At 41.0% G+C, this 20,338-nt stretch overlaps 1 protein-coding gene across 3 annotated transcripts in view; it reads right to left on the bottom strand.

Annotated features, from left to right (window-relative positions):
• AK5 (adenylate kinase 5) overlaps window positions 1–20,338 on the bottom strand; it is a 312,660-nt gene that overhangs the window by 87,997 nt on the left and 204,325 nt on the right. For all 3 annotated transcript variants that reach the window (XM_012442778.2, XM_064372526.1, XM_064372527.1), the window contains exons 9-10: window positions 7,261–7,303; window positions 3,643–3,687 (exon numbers count right to left, since the gene is read on the bottom strand). In XM_012442778.2, coding sequence (XP_012298201.2) covers window positions 3,643–3,687; window positions 7,261–7,303 — 88 coding nt within the window. The remainder of the gene's footprint in view (window positions 1–3,642; window positions 3,688–7,260; window positions 7,304–20,338) is intronic.

Below are 20,338 nucleotides of genomic sequence, written 5' to 3'. Positions count from 1 at the left end.
GCCAGTCTAAGGAGTTTGGACATTTCTGTGGACAAAAAGGAGCTGATGGATATGTTAAAATAGGGAAAGAATGGTTTAGGTGTATTAAGACAAATAGTGAGGGTGTTAACCTAGACTCTGGCTAATACTGCAGCCCCAATGTAGTTCAGGTAGGTGCCAAGACTATAATTTAAAAAGTGAAAGTTCAGTCATCTCAAACAGCCAAAACCACTGTTTCACTGAAAGAAACTGACTTTTATTTATTAAAACTCATCAAAACAGGCCAGCATGGTGGCTCATGCCTGTAATCCCAGCACCTTAGGAGGCCGAGGTGGGCGGATCACAAGGTCAGGAGTTTCAAACCAGCCTGACCAACATTGTGAAACCCCGCCTCTACTAAAAATACGAAAACAAACAAACAAACAAAAAACCTCATCAAAACAGCTACGGGTGTGTCTATGACATCTGGAATATTTTTATAAGGTTTAAATTGACATACAATAAAGCAGTCCCAAAATACCATTCTGCCGCCTGTCAAGGAAGTATTTGGAACTAAGGCTTTAATTCTCAGAGTCCAGTACATACACCAGAGGAAGAGCAGTCATTTCCCCCTGTATCACAGTGGCTTTATACCTCTACTGCCCAAGCTGAAATCTGTTTTATTTTTGTTTTTGTTTTTGAGATGGAGTCTCACTCTGTCACTAGGCTGGAGTGTAGTGGCATGATCTCAGCTCACTGCAACATCCACCTCCCAGGTTAAAGTGATTCTCCTGCCTCAGCCTCCCAGTAGCTGGGACTACAAGTGTGTGCCACCACACCCACCCAATTTTTGTATTTTTAGTAGAGATGGGGTTTCACCAGGTTGGCCAGGATGGTCTCGATCTCTTGACCTTGTGATCCACCAGCCTGGGCCTCCCAAAGTGCTGGGATTACAGGTGTGAGCTACCATACCCAGCCTGAAATCTCTTTTACAAGAGTAGTGACTGATCAGTAAATTAAAATACAGGAGAGTTTGGTTAGACAGAAGAAAAATCTTTTGCTCAGTGCAGCAGTTCTTAAGAGTGTGGTTTGTGGACCCTTGGAGGTCTCAAGCTTTGTCTAATTCCAAAGTTCTTTTAGTATGCTGTTTGACCTTCTGAAGGGCACAGGACTTAGTAATAGGTGTGAGGTCCTTAGTTATGCCTAGAGAGAGAGAAGTGGCATTTGACAATACCTTTCACAGTTCAACTGTGAGTGCTAAACAGTGGATAAATCTGAAGTAATATTACTGCTAAAGACAGTAACAACGACCACAAAACATATTGTATTATTTTTAGAAGCTTCTTTGGATCACATTATTAAAAACACAGATTTCTATGTGATAATAAAGGGCTCTGTGATGTTTAATACTGAGTGTCAACTTGATTGGATTGAAGGATACAAGGTATTGATCCTGGGTATATCTGTGAGGGTGTTGCCAAAAGAGATGAACATTTGAGTCAGTGGGCTGGGGAAGGCAGATCCACCCTTAATCTGGTGGGCACAATCTAATCAGCTGCCAGCAAATATAAAGCAGGCAGAAAAATGTGAAAAGGAGAGACTAGCCTGGCCTCCCAGCCTACATCTTTCTCCTGTGCTGGATGCTTCCTGTCCTCAAACTCTAAGTTCTTCAGTTTTGGGACTCGGACTGGCTCTCCTTGCTCCTTAGCTTACAGACAGCCTATTTTGGGACCTTGTGATGATGTAAGTTAGTGCTTAATTATATATATATGCACACATACAAACACACACACACACACACATATGAACCCTAATACCCTCTAGAGAACTCTGACTTATATAGGCTCCTACTTTGAATTCCTAGCTGTCAAGTTTAAAGGGTCTCCCCTTTTCTTAACTTGGCTCCTAATATAAAAATTGAATAGAAAAAAACATAAGACACTGTGTATGGTCTGAATGCCAAGAAAATTGATTATTCAAATTTATGTGGAAAAGGTAATTTTAGTAATCTATAGCACAACTGATTTCCCTTTGCAATTATGACATTGGGTTACTCTTCAATAAGATACATAAGCAATATAGTTTTACTTTCTGAAAAAAAAGTAAATTAAGTGTGGAAAGAGTCCATCCAGTTCCCAAGGTTAAGGTCAACTAGAGGTAAGCAGAGGACAAATGGACCTAAGGTAGGCCTCAAGAATTCCCATTGCTTGACACATACGTACAGTTCTCTTTGCCTCCTCTCACCTCCCATTCATCCCTTCACTAGCTCCATCTCTCTTTTTATCTCTCTACTTAAATGTTACATTCTTAGGGAAGCCTTCCTGGTGACCCTCTCTAAAGTAATCAGCTAATTTTACTCCAAATACTTGACCCAAGTTGTTCTCTATTTCAGCTCTTTGGTTCCTTCCTAGTACTTTTCAAGGTTAATGACATATTAATTATTCTCTTCATCTAAGATGGCAGCTCTGTGAATCCCCACTGCCCAGCACGGATCCAATAGTCAGTAAGCATGTGTCAGATGGCTGAATACATGAGACAGTTTGCATTCAGGTTAACAACCAACACAACTGAGTGCGGGAGGAGGGAGAACCCGAGTTAGGAACCACAATCAGAGACCCTGGTCCCCTCCTTGCTCCAATTAATTGAATGACTGTGATCAAACCCCTTAACTTCTCTGGGCCTCAGTTTCCTCATCTGACAATGAGGGAGCTTTACTCAGAGATTTCCAAGGAAGCACTCTGATTTTAACTTGCAGGAATCTAGGTTTATCTGATTATATTTCTGTGGTGTTGACAACCATTCTTTTCCCACTCATTGAGGAGGTGTGGACCTTTTCATTATTTCTGAGTATAAATAGACATTTTCTGGAAAATGTACAGGTAGGTGTACTCATTTTTTGAGGTACTTGAATGATTAGAGGAAAAAATACTAAGTTTTGAAAGGATATATTTGTCCTTTTCTTGTACATTTTTAACTACTGTACAACAGTTCCCTTTATTTCCATGAGGAAAACTGGAAATCTGGCTCTCATACACTCATTAGCTTCGTAATCTTGGACAAGTTCCTTAACCTTGCAGAGTCTCAGTTTTCTTATCTATGTAATGGATATGTATCAGGAATAGACTAGCTAATGGAATTGTATAAGGATTAAATGAGATAACCTGGGGCATAGTGGGTGCTCAGAAAATGTTGGTAAACCTCAAATGCATTTTCTCCCACAAGTAATCCATCAATAAGTTTTACTGTACTAGAGCAAAGAGCAAATTAGACAGTTTTTACTGTTTGCTATGTAGAATACAGGGTCTGGCTATTGAGGTATATTTGAACATGTGGCAATTGATGCGTTCAGCTTAGGAAGGAGGGGTCAGTGTTCAAACAGAAAAGATGTGTGTTAGATTTTTAAAACATGACAATCTCTTACCTTTTTAATGCACTTTGTTATTGTAGAGCTAAACTTGAAAGTTTGACATTCCATCAAGTCCTACTTTTTCTATGCTGAAAAGATGCAAATCCCAAAGAAATATAAAACTGCACATGTGAAAGCAATAACCCGGAAAACTTGGGAGTATTTTTTGACCAAAAAGGAGAAAAGACTTCAAAATAGGGTGAGAAATAGTCTTTTTCATTACCAAATTCTTATTATTAGCAATTGTATTGTTAGAAAACGCAAGGGCTATTACTCACCAATCATGAAAATAACTTTACATTTTTTCAAATCTTCCATGAAACCTTTAAAATAAGAATAACTTAAGTTACTGGCAAGAAAAACGGTATTGAAGTCCTGGTTTTACTCATGTTATATAAAAACCCAAACCTTGTAGTTTTATTTGATAAAAAGCTTGAAGTTGAATATATGTGTGTACAGGCTACAATTAGTAGGCACCAATGAGACCATTTCAGTCTTTGTTTGTTTGTTTTTTGAGACAGTCTCACTCTGTTGTCCAGGCTGGAGTGTAATGGCTCAATTTTGGCTCATGGCAACCTCTCCCTCCTGGGTTCAAGCCATTCTCCGGTCTCAGGGTCCCAAATAGCTGGGATTACAGGCATGCCACCAGCTGCTTTTTGTATTTTTAGTAGAAACGGGCCAGGCTGGTCTTGAACTCCTGGCCTTAAGTGATACGCCTGCCTCGGCCTTCCAAAATGCTGGGATTGCAGGCATGAGCCACAACACCCTGCCCATTTCAGTCTTACCTCCCAACCCAGGTAATGCATTTTTATTTTAACATACGTGATCAACTTTTGCTGGCAAAAATTTATGTCATTAAATAGCATGAATCACAAAGAAAGCTATTTTTAAAAATTACTTTTAAATCATCCTAAGTCTCTTACTTTGGTGTTATTTCACATTTAAAACATTTGCTAAGCTTCCCTTTAACGAAGATGGTTAAAACACAAGTAGAGTATATGGAAAATTATATTTAAAAAAAAGTTTCTGCTTAGAGCAAGTAATGCTATTTTCTATTTAAGGTAGTAATATAAAATTTCCTTTTTAAATAAATGTATTTGAGTAACAACACTTCACATTTTCTGTAGATAACTACTTCTGAAAGTCAGATCATTATTCTGACAGGAAACATTTTTTACTGAAATTGAGGTAGTTCATTTATATGCACAATATCACATTTTGTGGGAATTCACAATTAGCTGAGTGAAAGCCCCAACTCTACCAGAGAAAGAGAGAGAATGGGGCATGATACACTGGGTTGGGGACAAAGAGAGGAAAAAGAGCTTGAAATAGAGGAAGGAAGTAAGTTTGGGGTTGTTGAAACCATATGGTTTTCATAACAAAAAACAAACAAAAAAAGGATTTTTAAATCAAATCAAGTCTCTTTACAGAATAGCCCATGGTGACAGGAAACATCTTACATTGCTTGGAGTTTTCTGTTAAAGGCAGATACATTTGTGTTTCTAACATGTGGGACCAGATGGTCATCTCGGGTTAGCCTGTAAATTTACATTTATGAAGCTGAGGAACTCTGAATCTATTTGTAATCCAGGAAAATAGCCATGGTTATTAGTGTGGTTTTTTTTTTTTTTTTTTGGTATGATTGCATCCTATTTCAGTTTTAAAAAATATAACTATTTTAAAATTAATGATGGCACACAAAATTCATCTAATGTAGTCATTACAAATTAAGTATATAGTTTTTAATGACATGGGAACATTTTTGTTTGTTTTTTGAGATGGAGTCTTGCTCTGCTGCCAGGCGGGAGTGCAGTGGTACGATCTTAGCTCACTGCAACCTTTGCCTCCTGGGTTCAAACAATTCTCCTGTCTCAATCTCCTGAGTAGCTGGGACTACAGGTGTGCACTACCACACCCAGCTAATTTTTGTATTTTCAGTAGAGATGGGGGTTCACCATGTTGGCCAGGATGGTCTCGATCTCTTGACCTTGTCATCTGCCTGCCTCAGGCTCCCAAAGTGCTGGGATTACAGGTGTGAGCCACCACACCCAGCCGGGACATGTTTATGTTGTGATATATACAAAATATTTGGAGATACTTATATATACACATGTATTCTCAACCACGTAAAAATAGATATATAGGGCTGGGCACCGCGGCTCAAGCCTGTAATCCCAGCACTTTGGGAGGCCGAGGTGGGCGGATCATGAGGTCAAGAGATCGAGACCATCCTGGCCAACATGGTGAAACCCCGTCTCTACTAAAACTACAAAAATTAGCTGGGCGTGGTGACATGTGCCTGTAGTCCCAGCTACTTGGGAGGCTGAGGCAGGAGAATTGCTTGAACCCAGAAGGCAGAGGTTGCAGTGAGCCGAAATTGTGCCACTGCACTCCAGCCTGGCGCCTGGTGACAGAGTGAGACTCTGTCTCAAAAAAAAACAAAAACAAAAACATAGATATATAGGCAATGCATTGGAATGAAATGTACTAAAATGTTAACCATGATAATTTATAAGTCATAAGGTTTTAAATGGCTCTTATTTTTAACTTAAAAAATTTCTACAGTGAGTATATGTTAATTTTATAACCAGAAAAAAAGGGAATATTTATTAGGCAATCAGTCATCCCCCATCCAGTTGAGACCAAGTTGATTGTTTGCACCTGGCTAAGTGACAGCTTAGTTATGGCTCATATTTTTATACCTCTCCCCATGAATCACCATGATGTTATTTGGTGACTGTGATTTTCACATACTGCTCTTGCCATTATTATCAAATAACACTTTACCTACCACCTTGTGCTCATGGATCTTTGCAGGATTAGAGCTGGGGTTATTTAAAAAGCCAAATCACTTATTTGTATGTGTTTAGGATCGATACTATAAACATATTTCTATGACCCATATAATAACTTTTATTCCAGTGTAGAAATATTAGAAGGTATTTTTACATAGAACAATTATGAACCTTATCTTTTTTGGATAGTCCGAAATTCACACAATCATATCTATTTTCAGTTACATGCATGGATAATTATGGGTGGATTTTTTACTTTTTGCAAGACTTTTTTTTTTTTTTTTTTTGAGATGGAGTCTCACTCTGTTGCCCAGGCTGGAGTGCAATGATAGAATCTCGGCTCATTGCAACCTCATAGTCCTGGGTTCAAGCAGTTCTCCTGCCTCAGCCTCCCAAGTAGCTGGGATTACAAGTGAGTGCCGCCATCCCTGTCTAAATTTTTTTGTATTTTTAGTAGAGACAGGGTTTTACCCTATTGGCCAGGCTGATCTTGAATTTCTGACCTCAAGTGATCCACCCACCTTAACCTCCCAAAGTGCTGGGATTACATGCAAAGCCACTGCTCCTGGCCATTTGCCAACTTATAATATGACAAAAATTACAAAGCACTATAATCCTGGTGTAGGGTAGGTTCGGTCCCAAAGGTACACTGCAGAATAGTAACTACTATGCAGGAAAAAGGGTTTTGTGGTTCAATTATGTTTAAAGAATGTTGAATTAAAGTTTGACGACTCTTTTTACTGCAGGACCTGTGTGCGAGATTTGGATGCTATTATATACTTGAATCTTCCTGTGGGGACCTGGTGTTAAGCATGTTTCAAAGATATTTGAAGGCAGCATCTTCTTTTCGCTGAGCCTCTCGGGAGTCATGTTCTCTGGGCAGTTGGGAAATGCATCTCTTAGTTATGCACCCCTTTGGTTCTTTACACGGATAGAGGCAGACCCAAAGAGTTCCCAAAGAGTTCTACTCTTAGTCACGCTCCCTGTCTAAGGGAAGAGTACATGGTGTAATATTTTATCTTTTGGTTGGTGTTTAATTAAAAAGGAATGGTCAAAGCTACTAAAATGACAACTTTGATCTGATCAGTAAGGAAAACTCACCTCCCATAGTGTCCTCTCCAAATACATTTAATTGGTCATCACCCTGTTAAAAAAAATCACAATATTAGATAATAATAACAGCACGTATTGTGCTAAACTCCTTGGCAACACGGCATACTTGAACTTCTAAATGACTGTAAGAGGGAGGCATTTCCAAACAATTTTATGAGGGACAACATTTTACAGATGAAGACACTGAGAATTTTAGAAGTTAACTTGCCAAAGGTGACAGGGTAATGAGGGACAGAGCTCAGATTTAAGCCTGGATCATCTGTCCCGAGTCCATGCCCTCTTCTTAACCAGTACAGTATCTCACCTGTGTTTTTTTTTCTTTTAAGTGCAAAAGCTATCTGTGGACAGGAAAGCTGACTTCAAGAAGACAAAAACCTTTGGTATCAGAAGCTTACTGGTAGGTATGATCACAGTTCTTTTACGAGTAACTCCAAATTTTAAAGCTGGGTTTGGCAACCGTTTTCTGTAAAGGGCCAGATAGTAACTATTTTCACGTGAGCCACGTGGCCCCTGTAGCAACTACTATTTTTTTTGAAAGAGTCTCGCCCTGTTGCCCAGGATGGGGTGCAGCGGTGCAATCTCAGCTTACTGCAACCTCCACCTCCTCGGTTCAAGTAATTTGGGCCTCAGTCTTCCTAGTAGCTGGGATTACAGGCATATGCCACGGTGCTGGGCTAATTTTTGTATTTTTAGTAGAAGCAGGGTTTCACCATGTTGGGAAGGGATCTGCCTACCTTGGCTGGGATTACAGGTGTGAGTCACCATGCCCAGCCCCTACAGGGCAACTATTTAACCATAATTTGCCAATCCCTGAACCAAGGCATGAAATCAAGGAAGTTGGAGTGATCAGCTTTTATTGATGCCTACTACCTTTAAATTTTTCATTTTATTTTTTAATCAAACAGATGCTCTATTCCTTATGGAGTAGCCCATGGTGGTTGGAAAAAAAAATTCGGAAAAAAATGTGTAAAAAGGCACTAGGTGAGAACTTTCACTTTGAACTACATCTTCATCTGTATCATTTCTCCACTGTCATCCCTTATAGGTAATCACTTATAGAGAGCTTTCCTGAGGCACATAAAAATGACTTCTAGATATCCAGGGATACATGTGAACTTAAATAGATATTATGATCTCCATTTCTCACATAAAAGCATTATTCTTTTATTATACATACATGTATGTTTATGATATAATACTATTCCATAAAACATTGCTCCTCCACTTGCTTTTTCTCTGATCAATGTATCCTGGAGAAATTTCCAATTAAGTACAGAATGTTCTCAGTACCAAGTATCATCAGTTGCACAATATTCTGTTGTATGTATGGTACCATAGTTGTTTTTGTTTAATTAGTTCTTTATTGATGGATCAGTGAGTTGTTTCCAGCCTTGGACTTTTTTTTGGAAAAAGTGGCACAGTGAATGAATTTGCATAAATATCATCTCATACTGCAGGCTAAGTTTCGAGGGAGGGGACTGCATGGCCAAAGAGTAAATATATTTATAATTCTGATAGAATTTTGCCAAACTGCTCCCCATAGAGGTTGTCCCATTTTGCAGGGACAGCTTCTGGCTGGTGCTTTACACCAGCCTCTTGCCTCTAATTCACTTTGATGTCTGAGTCAGTTAAATGAGGTTGTCTGGTTGTATTAACACTCCCTTGAGGTAAACTGCCCTCAAAAAGCTTTGTTTAAAGACAGAGTCTTGCCATCCTGTTTAGAATATATGCCTTCAGGGAAATTTTACTGCTCTTCTTAGATTTGCCTGTGCATCCAGAGCTATTCCAGGTAGAGAAGAGCTTTGAACAGAGTGATCATTCAGGGACATATTCACATTAATGAATTTTCTTCTGTGATAGAAAAAAACATCGATTATTCCTCAACAAGCCTCTCCACCACTTCCCTTGTTGAAATCATTGCATTTCAGAGCTCAGGGTATGGGGATCACCTAATCCAATCCTGCCACACACTTTCCCATTTTACAGATGAGGAAACTGATGTTCAGAGAGGTCATGTGAGGGGCCCATGGCCATGCCATCATGTCCTTAGTGAGGTCAGGATGGGATAAGAACCACTTCTTTTACCACTTCACATGTCTCCTATGGATTTGGTCTCATCAGTGTAGGGGCGTCCCCTCCCCTCTGCTCTCCTGGCCAGGCACCTATCCACCAAACTGCTGCAAAGGGCCCACTGCAGTCTGGCTCCCTGCCACAAGCTAGGATGAATCCATGGTGCAGGCTGGGCCCCAGAGCTCACTGTGGTCTCAGGCTTAAGTTAGGATGGAACCAGGACCACATCTTTGCTTAGCTCTTACCTCTGCCCTATACTACTACTCCTCAGAGGGCTACCTAACAATGCACTTGCACAAGAATTCTCATCTCAGGTTCTGCTTTGAGGGAAAAAACATCAATTACTCCTCAAGACAGGGACCTGAGGAGTTCCCAAATTCTCAGGGAATTCTGGATTCAAGACAGGGACCTGTTTGAAGCAATTAATAAGTTTGCTTAAGGTGTAGCTGCATAGAGGAGGCTCAGGAGAGTTTCCTGGAAAAGGACTGTTTAATCTAAATTTGCCTATTGTTTGTCAAACAGCTATTGAGTATATCTAGTTAATGTTGAGAGGAAATCATTGAGTCCTCTCCCTCAATTTTTAATATTATTGTTAGATCATCAGACTTACACCCACCTTATAGGCTAAGCTGTATTAGATCTTTCTTGTACATGATTATCATGTCTGGGGAGTTTGATTGTGGTTACTCTGAATTCCTAAAACAGTGCATCCCACTATAAAAGGGCCCATCTGACCTCTGCCAGGCTTCTTGAATCCAACCTATTTGTATCCATAGCTCTTATTCACAGCCTTCTACTATTACACTTGCTCAAATGCCTTACATAAGCCCCATCTTTATTTTCATTAATTCATCAATAGTGAACAGGCTGGATGAAACTGTCATCAGTTTCATCTCACCAGGGATGTGGTACATGGACATGAAAGCCCAGGTGACTGGGATGTTTGATTGGAGGGTGTAATTTTCTAGGGACTCTAAATAAGTCTCATGGCTCCAATATGAATATTTTGTAAATAAAATTAATCTGGCATCACACACACACACACTAGGAGTGAATGGGAAACACTTCTGGTTTTGGTGAAAAAGATACCAAACAGCCCCTGTAAGCACTAAATCTTGTTACTTTTTGAATGTTGGGTGTGTTCTGAATGAAAGGCATTAATTTCAGAATGTCCCTTGGACAAGGGGCCAAAGGTTGTAGCCTTATTCAGGAGACATCTGATAAGCTGTTTGTGCCAAGCTGCCTTGGAGCTTCCTCTTCAATGAGGCATCACTTGAGAAGACTCAACCGATTAGCCACCAATCTGAGTGCCTGTGGGTGGCTCTTTGTGTTCTGGCCTTTTTCTGCATTGAGGCTCCATCTAGTCCATCCTTTGTCACCTTAATGAAGTTAGGCTTTGTGTGTACAGTGGGACACAGGTGACTTTTCATAGTATTAAACTAGGTTTTGGGGTACATGAAGTGGGATACTGAGTCTTCTGAACCGAGAAGGAGAGAGAATATGAATATAGTCACAGATTTGATGTAAGTGTCCTTTATGACTCACAAGTATGAGGCCCAGGCACAGTCTGCAATGCTGTGATTAATACTGTGAAGGTGGGAGAAGCTGCAGCAAAGCCACTAACAACAAAAGACAATTTCAGGTGCTACATCATTTTGATGCTATAGATTGGGTTAATATGTTGCTAATTGATGAGGAGAAATCTAGAATTCTATTGAAGGGACACATTTAAAACCTCAAAATGGGATAAGAGGCGATGGGAAACTGCAGATTTGGATTACAGACTTGCTTTGGTCTCTAGCCCTCATCTTCCAGTCAATCAAGACTCATTAGGAGGGCAAAAGGAACCTACATTCAACTATATATCCCTGTGTAGATGTGCATACAAAAAACCTCCTTTGGCAAGGCTAGGTTCTGGTACTATCACTGGAAGGAAGAGTGGCTAACTGGGGGTGTGGTGTGTATGTGCTTTCCTTTAGGATCAGGGTGCCTATCATCACTACCTTACGATATACATGGCCAGTTGTTCCCACTTCCTTGAATTATTGAATTCTAAATGAGGGAGATCAAAATAGAACAACTTAGTCTCACAGGTGGGTTCACCAATCTTAAGAAACTTTCTTCTTCAACTGGCTTTGATTACAGCATAGTGACTGCTCCTGGTGACAGAACCAATTTCATGTGGCATTGCCACAAGCAGATTATATTAGTCTGCTTTTATGCAGCTGATAAAGACATACCCAAGACTGGGCAATTTACAAAGGAAAGAGGTTTAAAGGAGAACTCAGAGTTCCACATGGCTGGGGAAGCCTTACAATTATAGCAGAAGGGAAGGAGGAGCAAGTCACATCTTAGGTGGATGGCGGCGGGCAAAGAGAGAGCTTGTGCAGATAATAAGACACACATACAGACACACACACACACACACACACACAATAAAAAGAGCAATCAAAAAGGGATCAGACTATTTGCCCATCCTTTTACCTGAAAATGAATTTTTTTGCACTTTTCTTATAACTGTTTTTTTTTTTTAAACAGGAAAACACTTTACACATTAAACAATTTTACAAAATGACTGGAACTATTATTTCAGTAGTACTTAGAGTGTTTTCAGCATGTGCAATTTCATCTGATCTCAGAAAAAAACTAGGAGGTAGGCAAGCTTGATGTTCCCCATTTTTCAAATGAGGAAACTGAAGCTTAGAAAGCTGATGCAACTTGTGCAGGATGCCCCAGTGGGTTGGGCTTCCTGATTCCCAAGCCCATGTTCTGCCCTCCTCCTGCTGACCTGGATGGAGTGAGATGACACATCCATGTATCAAGTGCAGAATGACAGGGTATAGTAAGCCGGTGGGGGTGGGGGGGTGGCATCGCAAGAAACGCTCCTGGTGTCATATGAATAGAGACGAAGATGGATTCATTTGCTAAAAGTGGAGCTGAAGCTGGATCATGTTTAACCAATGATCTGAAAATAAATTTTACAGGTTTTACTGGTAAACTGTGAATGGAGTTTTGAAATCCCTTGGAACTTCAGCAGGAGAATACTGAAAAATAAAAACATAACTATATTTCATCAGCAGGGGGAAGGGAGACTGGTCCTTGAGAAATATTGAGTGGTTACAGTTCTTTTCTAAAGCATGTTTTCATTTAAAGGAATGGGCAATTTGAAAGAAAAAAAGTATGGGAAATGGTATGCAATTTAGTTACACCCCAGAATTTATTCTGCAGCAAGTCCCATTTCCCATTCACTGAAGTCTACACAATTAGAGGTCTGCTTGCTGTAAAGTACTTGTATAATTGAGTTAACAGGGTTGAAAAAAATGTAGTGGATGCTAGGCTAACCTTTTTCCAGTTGTATTAAATTGCAGGTTCTCTATAATAAACTGCTTTAATGGATCTAGTTCTCTAGGAGAAATGGTATTTTTCTCCTCCTATGTATAAAGTGCAATATTGGTGTCTCTAATAAGAAATTTTAAAGAAAAAAATTTTCTCACTGTTTTTCTATAAGTTCCTGTTTTTACCATCTCAAATTTGTGTTCAACTCAACTCTCCGCTAGAAGATTACGAAACACTTTGATCTTGTCTTCAGATGCCAAATGTGGCACCAATGTTAAGAAAAACTTTGTTAGGCTGGTGGTTTAAAGGAAGGGGCAAAGTTCCCATTTTAATTTCATGTAAAGTTAATGTTGGCCATAAAGTCGCATCTGACTAGTCTTGCCAAGGAGAGTATTTGACCTTTACCTCTTTGTTTTCCAATTCCTTGTAAAACAGAAATAAAATGGCAAAGCTGAGTTTGAGTCACTGGAAATTACAGAGTACACTGGCTTGTCTCTTACTTTTGTTAGGTGCTATACACATATAAAGGCTCCATATATAGGTGTACAGATATATATATATATATTTGCCCTGAGCTTGTTTACATTCTGCCCCTTCTTCTACCTCCCCCCTTGAGTATTTTATATATATATTACTCTCTCTATATATCTATATATGGACCCTTTATCTACCTCTCTCTCTCTCATCTATCTATCCATACATACACCTAGCAAAATGGAAAATCAGATTTATTATTAGAATAAAACACACTAGGCTGAGCATAGTGGCTCACACCTGTAATCCCAGCACTTTGGGAGGCTGAGGTGGGAGGATTGCTTGAAGTCAGGAGTTCAAGATCAGCCTGGTCAACACAGTGAGACCCCATCTGTACAAAAATGTTAAAAAAAATAGCTGGATATGGTGCACACCTATAGTTTCAGTTACTCAGGAGACTGAGGTGGGAGGATCACTTGAACTCAGGTGTTTGAGGCTGCAGTGAGCTGTGACTGCACCACTGTGCTCTAGCCTGGGGGAAAGAATGAGACTCTGTCTCAAAAATAAATAAGTAAATAAATAAAAAACACATTATATATGTATTCGTGTGTTTTCAGGGAGAAAAAGGATCACCCAGAGGCATCATCCTTTGTCACATCATCTTTCTTTAAGAAGGAAGTAAGATTGGGGGAAGGTGGGTCCAGATGAGGTGAGCCAGTGGAGAGCTTAAGGGGCTGAAACAACTCCTTCTGCAGTCCTCTTCCTTCTGATTTCCTCCATTGGTCAGACCATACCCTAATTAATGCTTTCCATGCAGCCTAAAGCACTTCTTGATCATCACTGTCATAGAAGCAACAAACAGTTATCCATCAACCACCCCAAGCCTACAGTCTCTGCCCTAGGCCCTACTTCTCCCACTTTCATTATTCCTTGACATGAATGTCTGTGTTCAATTCCCCAGGGCTCTAGAGGGTAAGCATGAGTGGGAAGTGAGACGGGGCTAGTTAGTGGCAGTGGGACACAGAGCCAGGGAGGAATGAAAGATGATATCCAGGTTGGAGATGGGAATCAAAGAGACAGGTCAAAAGAAGTCTTCCCACTAGAAACAATATGGTGACAGGGCTTTACTTTGAGTCTACCAGCCTGAGAAGGGCTCAGGAGGAGACATTCAGGAGAGATTGCTGAGCACTTGGCTAACTATAGCTACTACTGACAACATTTATGAAGTCCCTGCTGGGTTGCCCACGCTAGTTAAGATAAACTCCACATGAGACAAATGAGTCCATTAATTTACCCAGAACTTGCCTTCTGGACACCTGCTTATTGTTTGCCCACCCTGGAATGCCTTCCCCTTTGCCCTGAGCTCATTTACATTCTGCCCCTTCTTCCACCTCCCCTCCTCCCTGAGCTTTCCCTCACCAAACTCCCCATGAATCATCCATTTGGCTCAGAGAATGTGTGAGTGGTAAGAACAGCAACAAGAGCATTTTTGGAGCATTAGCTATATGCCAGGGCACTAAGCACTTTACGCAGATGATCTCATTTAATTGTATTGCTACTTAACTTTGTATGTATAGAATTCGCCTTTCCAAAATCCTTCTCAAAGATGGGGCTGTCTTTTATCTTTTTGCACCCAAATGACTAACAGATGTGCTAAGTAAAGATTTGTAAATGATGAATATAAGAACACACAGTTTCTCTTTTCAAAACACAGTAAAAATAGTGATTGAGAAGACACAATCAGTAGATTTCTCCAGAAGGAAGAAGGGTGGAAGTAATGTCAGTGCATAGGCATTTAGAAAGGTCTAAATGTTTAAGGTCCACAGCTGTCCAATCCTGGAAGAGTGGATTTGGAAGATCCCCAGCACCAGAGGTATTCAAGTGGAGGCAGAGTATCTGGCAGCCAAGAGATTCTTAGACCTTGTAGGAGGTTAAATTAGATACTGTCTAAAGAAGCTTCTGAGGCTGAATATGGTGGCTCATGCCTGTAATCCCAGTACTTTGAGAGGCTGAGGTAAGAGGATAGCTTAAGTCCAGGAGTTCAAGGCTGCAGTGAGTTGTGATGGCACCACTGCACTCCAGCCTGGGCAACAGAGTGAGATCCTGTCTCAAAACAAAACAAAACAAAACACACACAGACAGACAGACACACACACACACGTGCGCGCGCGCACACACACACACACCCCCCCCCAAAAAGCTTCCCATGCTGAGATTCTACTGGTCATGCAACAATTCAATAAATATTTATTGAGTTCTGTGGTAGACAGAATAATCCTCCTACCCCCACCAAAGACATCCACATCCTAATACTTGGAGCTTGTGAATATGTTACCTTACATGGCCAAAGGGACTTTGCAGATTTGGATAAGTTAAGGATCCTGAGATGGGGAGATCATCCTGGATTATCTGGGTGGGCTCAATGCAATCACAATGGTTCTTATAAGAAAGAGGCAGGAGGGGTCAGAGTCAGAGGAGAGGTGGTGATGGAAGCAGAGGTCAGAATGATGCCACTGATGGAAAGAGCCACAAGCCAAGGGAGGTGGGCAACCAGAATCTGAAAAAGGCAAGGAAATGGACTTCCCCCTAGAGTCTCCAGAAGGATTGCAATATTGCTGACACCTTAATTTTGGCCCAGTGAAAATTATTTTGGACTCCTGACTTCCAGAACTGTAGGATCATAAATGTGGGCTCTTCTATCTGCCAAGTTTGTGGTAATCTGCTATGGCAGTAATAGGAAATCCATACAAACTTCTACTACATGCTAAGAACTGTTCCAGGTGCTAGGAATGGAATGGGGAGCAGTCAATTTTCAGTCACTGAGTATATTAGGTATTTGAGTGTGTGCCAAAATCAAGATTTGCAAATGATTTTATCCATGGAAGCTTTTAGTCAAACAGAACCTCACAGGGAAGTGTGACATCTAAGACTGATGAATGGGCCTACTATTAGTGAAGGTGGAATGGGTGGCTCCAGAGCCCTGCCAGCGGTCATTCTTCTGCTTCTCTCAGTGACCTCTTTGGCAGACAATTCTAGACGCCTAGTCTTCCTCCTTAGCCTTTTTTTTTTGAGACAGGGTCTCACTCTGTCACCCAGGTTGGAGTACAGTGGCATCATCTCAGCTCACTACAACCTCTGCTACTCAGGGTCAAGTGATTCTCTCACCTCAGCCTCCTGAGTAGCTGGGACCACAGGTGCGCACAACCATGCCCAGCCTTTTAAAAAGATTTTTTAGTTTTAGTAGAGATGGTGTCTTACCATCTTGTCTTGGCTGGTCTCAAACTCCTGAGCTCAAACAATCCACCTGCCTTGGCCTCCCAAAGTCCTGGGATTACAGGCGTGAGCCACTGTGCATGGCCCGCCTTCCCTTTTCTTTTCTTGCAGGTAGAGCCCACCTCCCTTTTTGGGTGCAGAAAATGCCAGATCCTTGCATTCCATCCTCCCTTGCATTATGGATATGGGTCTGTGACCAAATCAGGGCCAAGAGGATATGAAATACAATATTTTGGGGAGAAAGATGTTTTCTCTATTAAAAAAGAGACACACATGGGAGAATCAGCTTCACTCTCCCATTCTGGTTTTACAAGTGGTTGTGTGAGGTGCCAAGTTTGGATCCATCACCGCCACCCTGCAACCACAAAAGGAGGCATCCCCTCTGCGTTAAGAAGGGCAGGTGGAAATAGGGAAACTGCCTGGGCCCCGTGTGACCTTGTGTCCCTGCTGGACCAACTCTGGGATCATCTATCTTTAAAATGTAAGGAAGAAACTAACATTTTTAATTGTTATGACAGTTTTAGCTAGGTTACTTGCAGGTGGCAGCAAGTTCACTGACTCCTGCTTAACTTATGCACAATTGCAAAATCCTTTCTTGGGTGATTACTGGTATGAGTAGATAGAATTTCATTTTTGGCCTACATTTAAAAGGCCTACATGTATGATTAATCTAATAAGTGAGTTATTAAGGGTTAAGAATATTTGGAATCCATAACCTAGGCTCAGCATGTTTGTGGAGCTTTTAGAGAACTCCAATTCAGCATTCTCTTAAGAATCTGGCCGCTGTACAAGGCTGACAATGTTCAATGCTCCTATAGAATGTGTACACATGCTGGAACTGGCAATCTTAACAGTTTTCAGGAAGGATGCATTTTGCTGCTTTCTTGCTTTTTCATTATTAATTGTGATTACTTTATCTTCATTACTACTAAGGTAATTTGCTGTTGGCTGTTAACGCCACCTTATGTGGCATCCACACATCTTTGGCACTCCAGTGACAGATACTGCCTTTGCACTGGCAATCTTTGGGAATAGGCTTCAAGATCCACAAGTTCTATGGTTTCTAGATGAAACTCCATACTACTCCATTTGCAGAAGACAGGTCTCTCACCAGCTCCGACGTGCTGGTTTAATAAAGGTCAGTACTATTGCAGTTATTTGTTATGGGGAAAAGTATGAACAGGTGAAGTAAGTGGGCAGTGGAAACAATTTAGAGAGCATGTCAGTGCACTCTAAACCCTGAATGAATGTCTCTATCATCATACTATATTGGTTATAATAATAATAACTACATTTACCGCGTATTATTTAATTTGCTTACCACAGCAGCCGACTGAAGGAGGTTTTATCATCCCAATTTTAGAGACGTAAAGCTGTGTCTTAGGGCTTAGGGGATGTGCCTCAATCGCAGAGCCAGAAACTCTGTGAGATAGAGTTTGAATTCAGGTCTGCCTGATTCCAAAACCTGGGCACCGGCTTTAAAAAATATATCTTCTAAATATGCCATTAAAATAAGAAAATAAAAAACCATGAAGACAAATTATGGGGTCTGGGTTGTGTTTGTGCTCATAAGGTGTTTTTTACCTACAAATTCAAAATTGTGTTGGAATTACCACATAAGACTAAACTATTTGTCAAACAAATATTTTCTATTGAACACAGTTTTTACCTATGAATATAGGTCCTAAAAGACACTTAAATAAAATTTCCAGCCCTGTGCCTTCAATTGATTTTGTCTTCTGTATTCTTGCATGCAATACGTGCTCAAGGGCTGCTGGCAAAGACTTGTGTTGTTGTTATTATTATTATTATTTGAGTTAGGGTCTCACTTTGTCATCCAGGCTGGAGTGCAGTGGCATTATCTCAGCTCACTGCAACCTCTGCCTCAAGTGATCTTCCCACCTCAGCCATTTGAATAGCTGGGATGATAGGCACACACCACCACACCTGGCTAATTTTTGTATTTTTTGTGGAGACAGGATTTTGCCATGTTTCCCAGGCTGGTCTCGAACTCCTGAGCTCAAGTGATCCTCCCGTCTTGGTCTTGCTAAGTGCTGGGACTACAGGTGTGAGCCACTGCGCCTGGCCAGGGATGCTTTATTCATTGAGCCCCTGACAGGTAGTGCAACAGGTGCTTTTGTAGCTATCTCATTATTCTCATGCTAACACCACAGGGTAAGCTTCATCATCCTTTGTTGTGAGAAAATTAAGACTATGAGTATTTTACTTCATAGTTTTAACTCCCTTAAGGAGAGGAAAAAGGCATATTGGAAGTTACGAAACATTTTGATGTTTGTCTTTTCCTGAACCGTTGTACCAAACTGTCTATGGCAGAGAAATGACAACCATAGCCTCAGATGTTCACTTTCCCCTGCATTTTTGCCCCCTACAATGCCACTTCATAGACCCTCACATCCAGAGATGATTATTTTTCCCCACCTTTGAACCTGTGCCAGTCTTGTTACTTGTTGTTCAGTCAATAGAATGAGGATGAGGTTACAGTGTGCTAGTTCCAAGGCTACGCTTCAAATATCTTGCATGCTTCATGTATCTTGCACGCTTTCATTTGCCACCTTAGGCCCCTGCCACTGCCATGAGGACATGAGAATGAGGGAGCATGTGGAGCAGAGTTTGGGTCATCCCAGCTGAGGCCATCCCAGATCAGCAAGACTCTGGCTGACCCAGCGGCTGACTACATGGATTAGTTAGGGTTCTATAGAGATATAGAACCTGTTGTCTATTTATGTCGATGTCTGTATCTATGAGATTTATTGCAAGAAATTGGCTTACACAATTGTAGGGGCTGGTTAGGCAAGTCTGAAATCCATAGGGCAGGTGGGCAGACTGAAAACTCTTGGGTAAGAGCTGACACTGCGGGCCATGTGCAGAATTCCTTCCTCCTCTGGGAAACCTCAATTTTGTTCTTAAGGGCTTTCAATGAATTGGATGAGGCTCACCCAGGTTATTGAGGAATTCTGCTTCACTTAAAGTCAACTGATTGCAGATGTTAATCACATCTATAAAACACTTTCACAGCAACACCTAGATTAGTATTTGATTAAATAACTGGGGACAACAGCTTAGCAAAGTTGACACACAAAACTGACCCCACTGTGGATGTGTGAGTGAACTGAGATCAGCTGATCCCAGTCTAGATCAGTGGAACTGCTCAGCCAACCCTCCCTCCCTGCAAAAGTAACGAAGAGGAATAATAAATGGATGTTGTTTTAAGTCACCAAGATCTAGGCAGTGACATAGCAACAGTTAACTAAATATGCAGCACTTCTTACTTTGAAACAATATTCAAAAATTCTTTAGCCCAAGGACTTCCACCCTTTCTATTTTGGCTCTCTGCTATAATTTCCCCAAGACAATACAGAAGACAGCTACCAGGCTGGTTTCTAGAGTGACCTAGCCTAGCTCTGTGCCTCCTAGAAATGTGTTGAACTCAGAGGCCAGCCTTTATAGTTCCTCTTTGTCTTAAAATCTCAGTACCAAGCTCCAAAGCAGGTAAAGAGAAACATTTTACTGTCTTTTGAAAAGCCTTTAGCAAAGAGTATTTGAGGACTATTTAAAGACATGGTGACGTCATCTGGAAAAGCACACATTCAACCAAGTACCAAACACAAATAGATGGAGGAGCCAAGGAAACTGGCCAGCTCTTCTCTACTTCTCAAAGTCCCTCATATACAATGTGGTACAGAAAAAAGAAAACTGCCAGAAGCAGAAATGAAAGAGGCTCAGGTCAGAAAAGCAAGCATGAGAGATGACTCTTAAAAGCTGGGAAATTAAAAACCCAGGCTGGACCCTTGCTGCTGAGTGAAGGCAGCCCTTTCCTGGGGCCTGAAGCCACAGGCCTGCCTCAGAGGCACGGCTGCCAGGTACAGCTCTACAGTTGTGCACTGCACAAATT

This window comes from Aotus nancymaae, unplaced genomic scaffold (assembly GCF_030222135.1).
Source record: "Aotus nancymaae isolate 86718 unplaced genomic scaffold, 86718_ANA_hifiasm-v0.15.2.pri h1tg000007l, whole genome shotgun sequence".
NCBI classification, from domain to species: Eukaryota; Metazoa; Chordata; class Mammalia; order Primates; family Aotidae; genus Aotus; species Aotus nancymaae.
The sequence above is the reverse complement of the archived record's forward strand: the minus strand, read 5'-3'. Positions and strand labels throughout refer to the sequence as shown.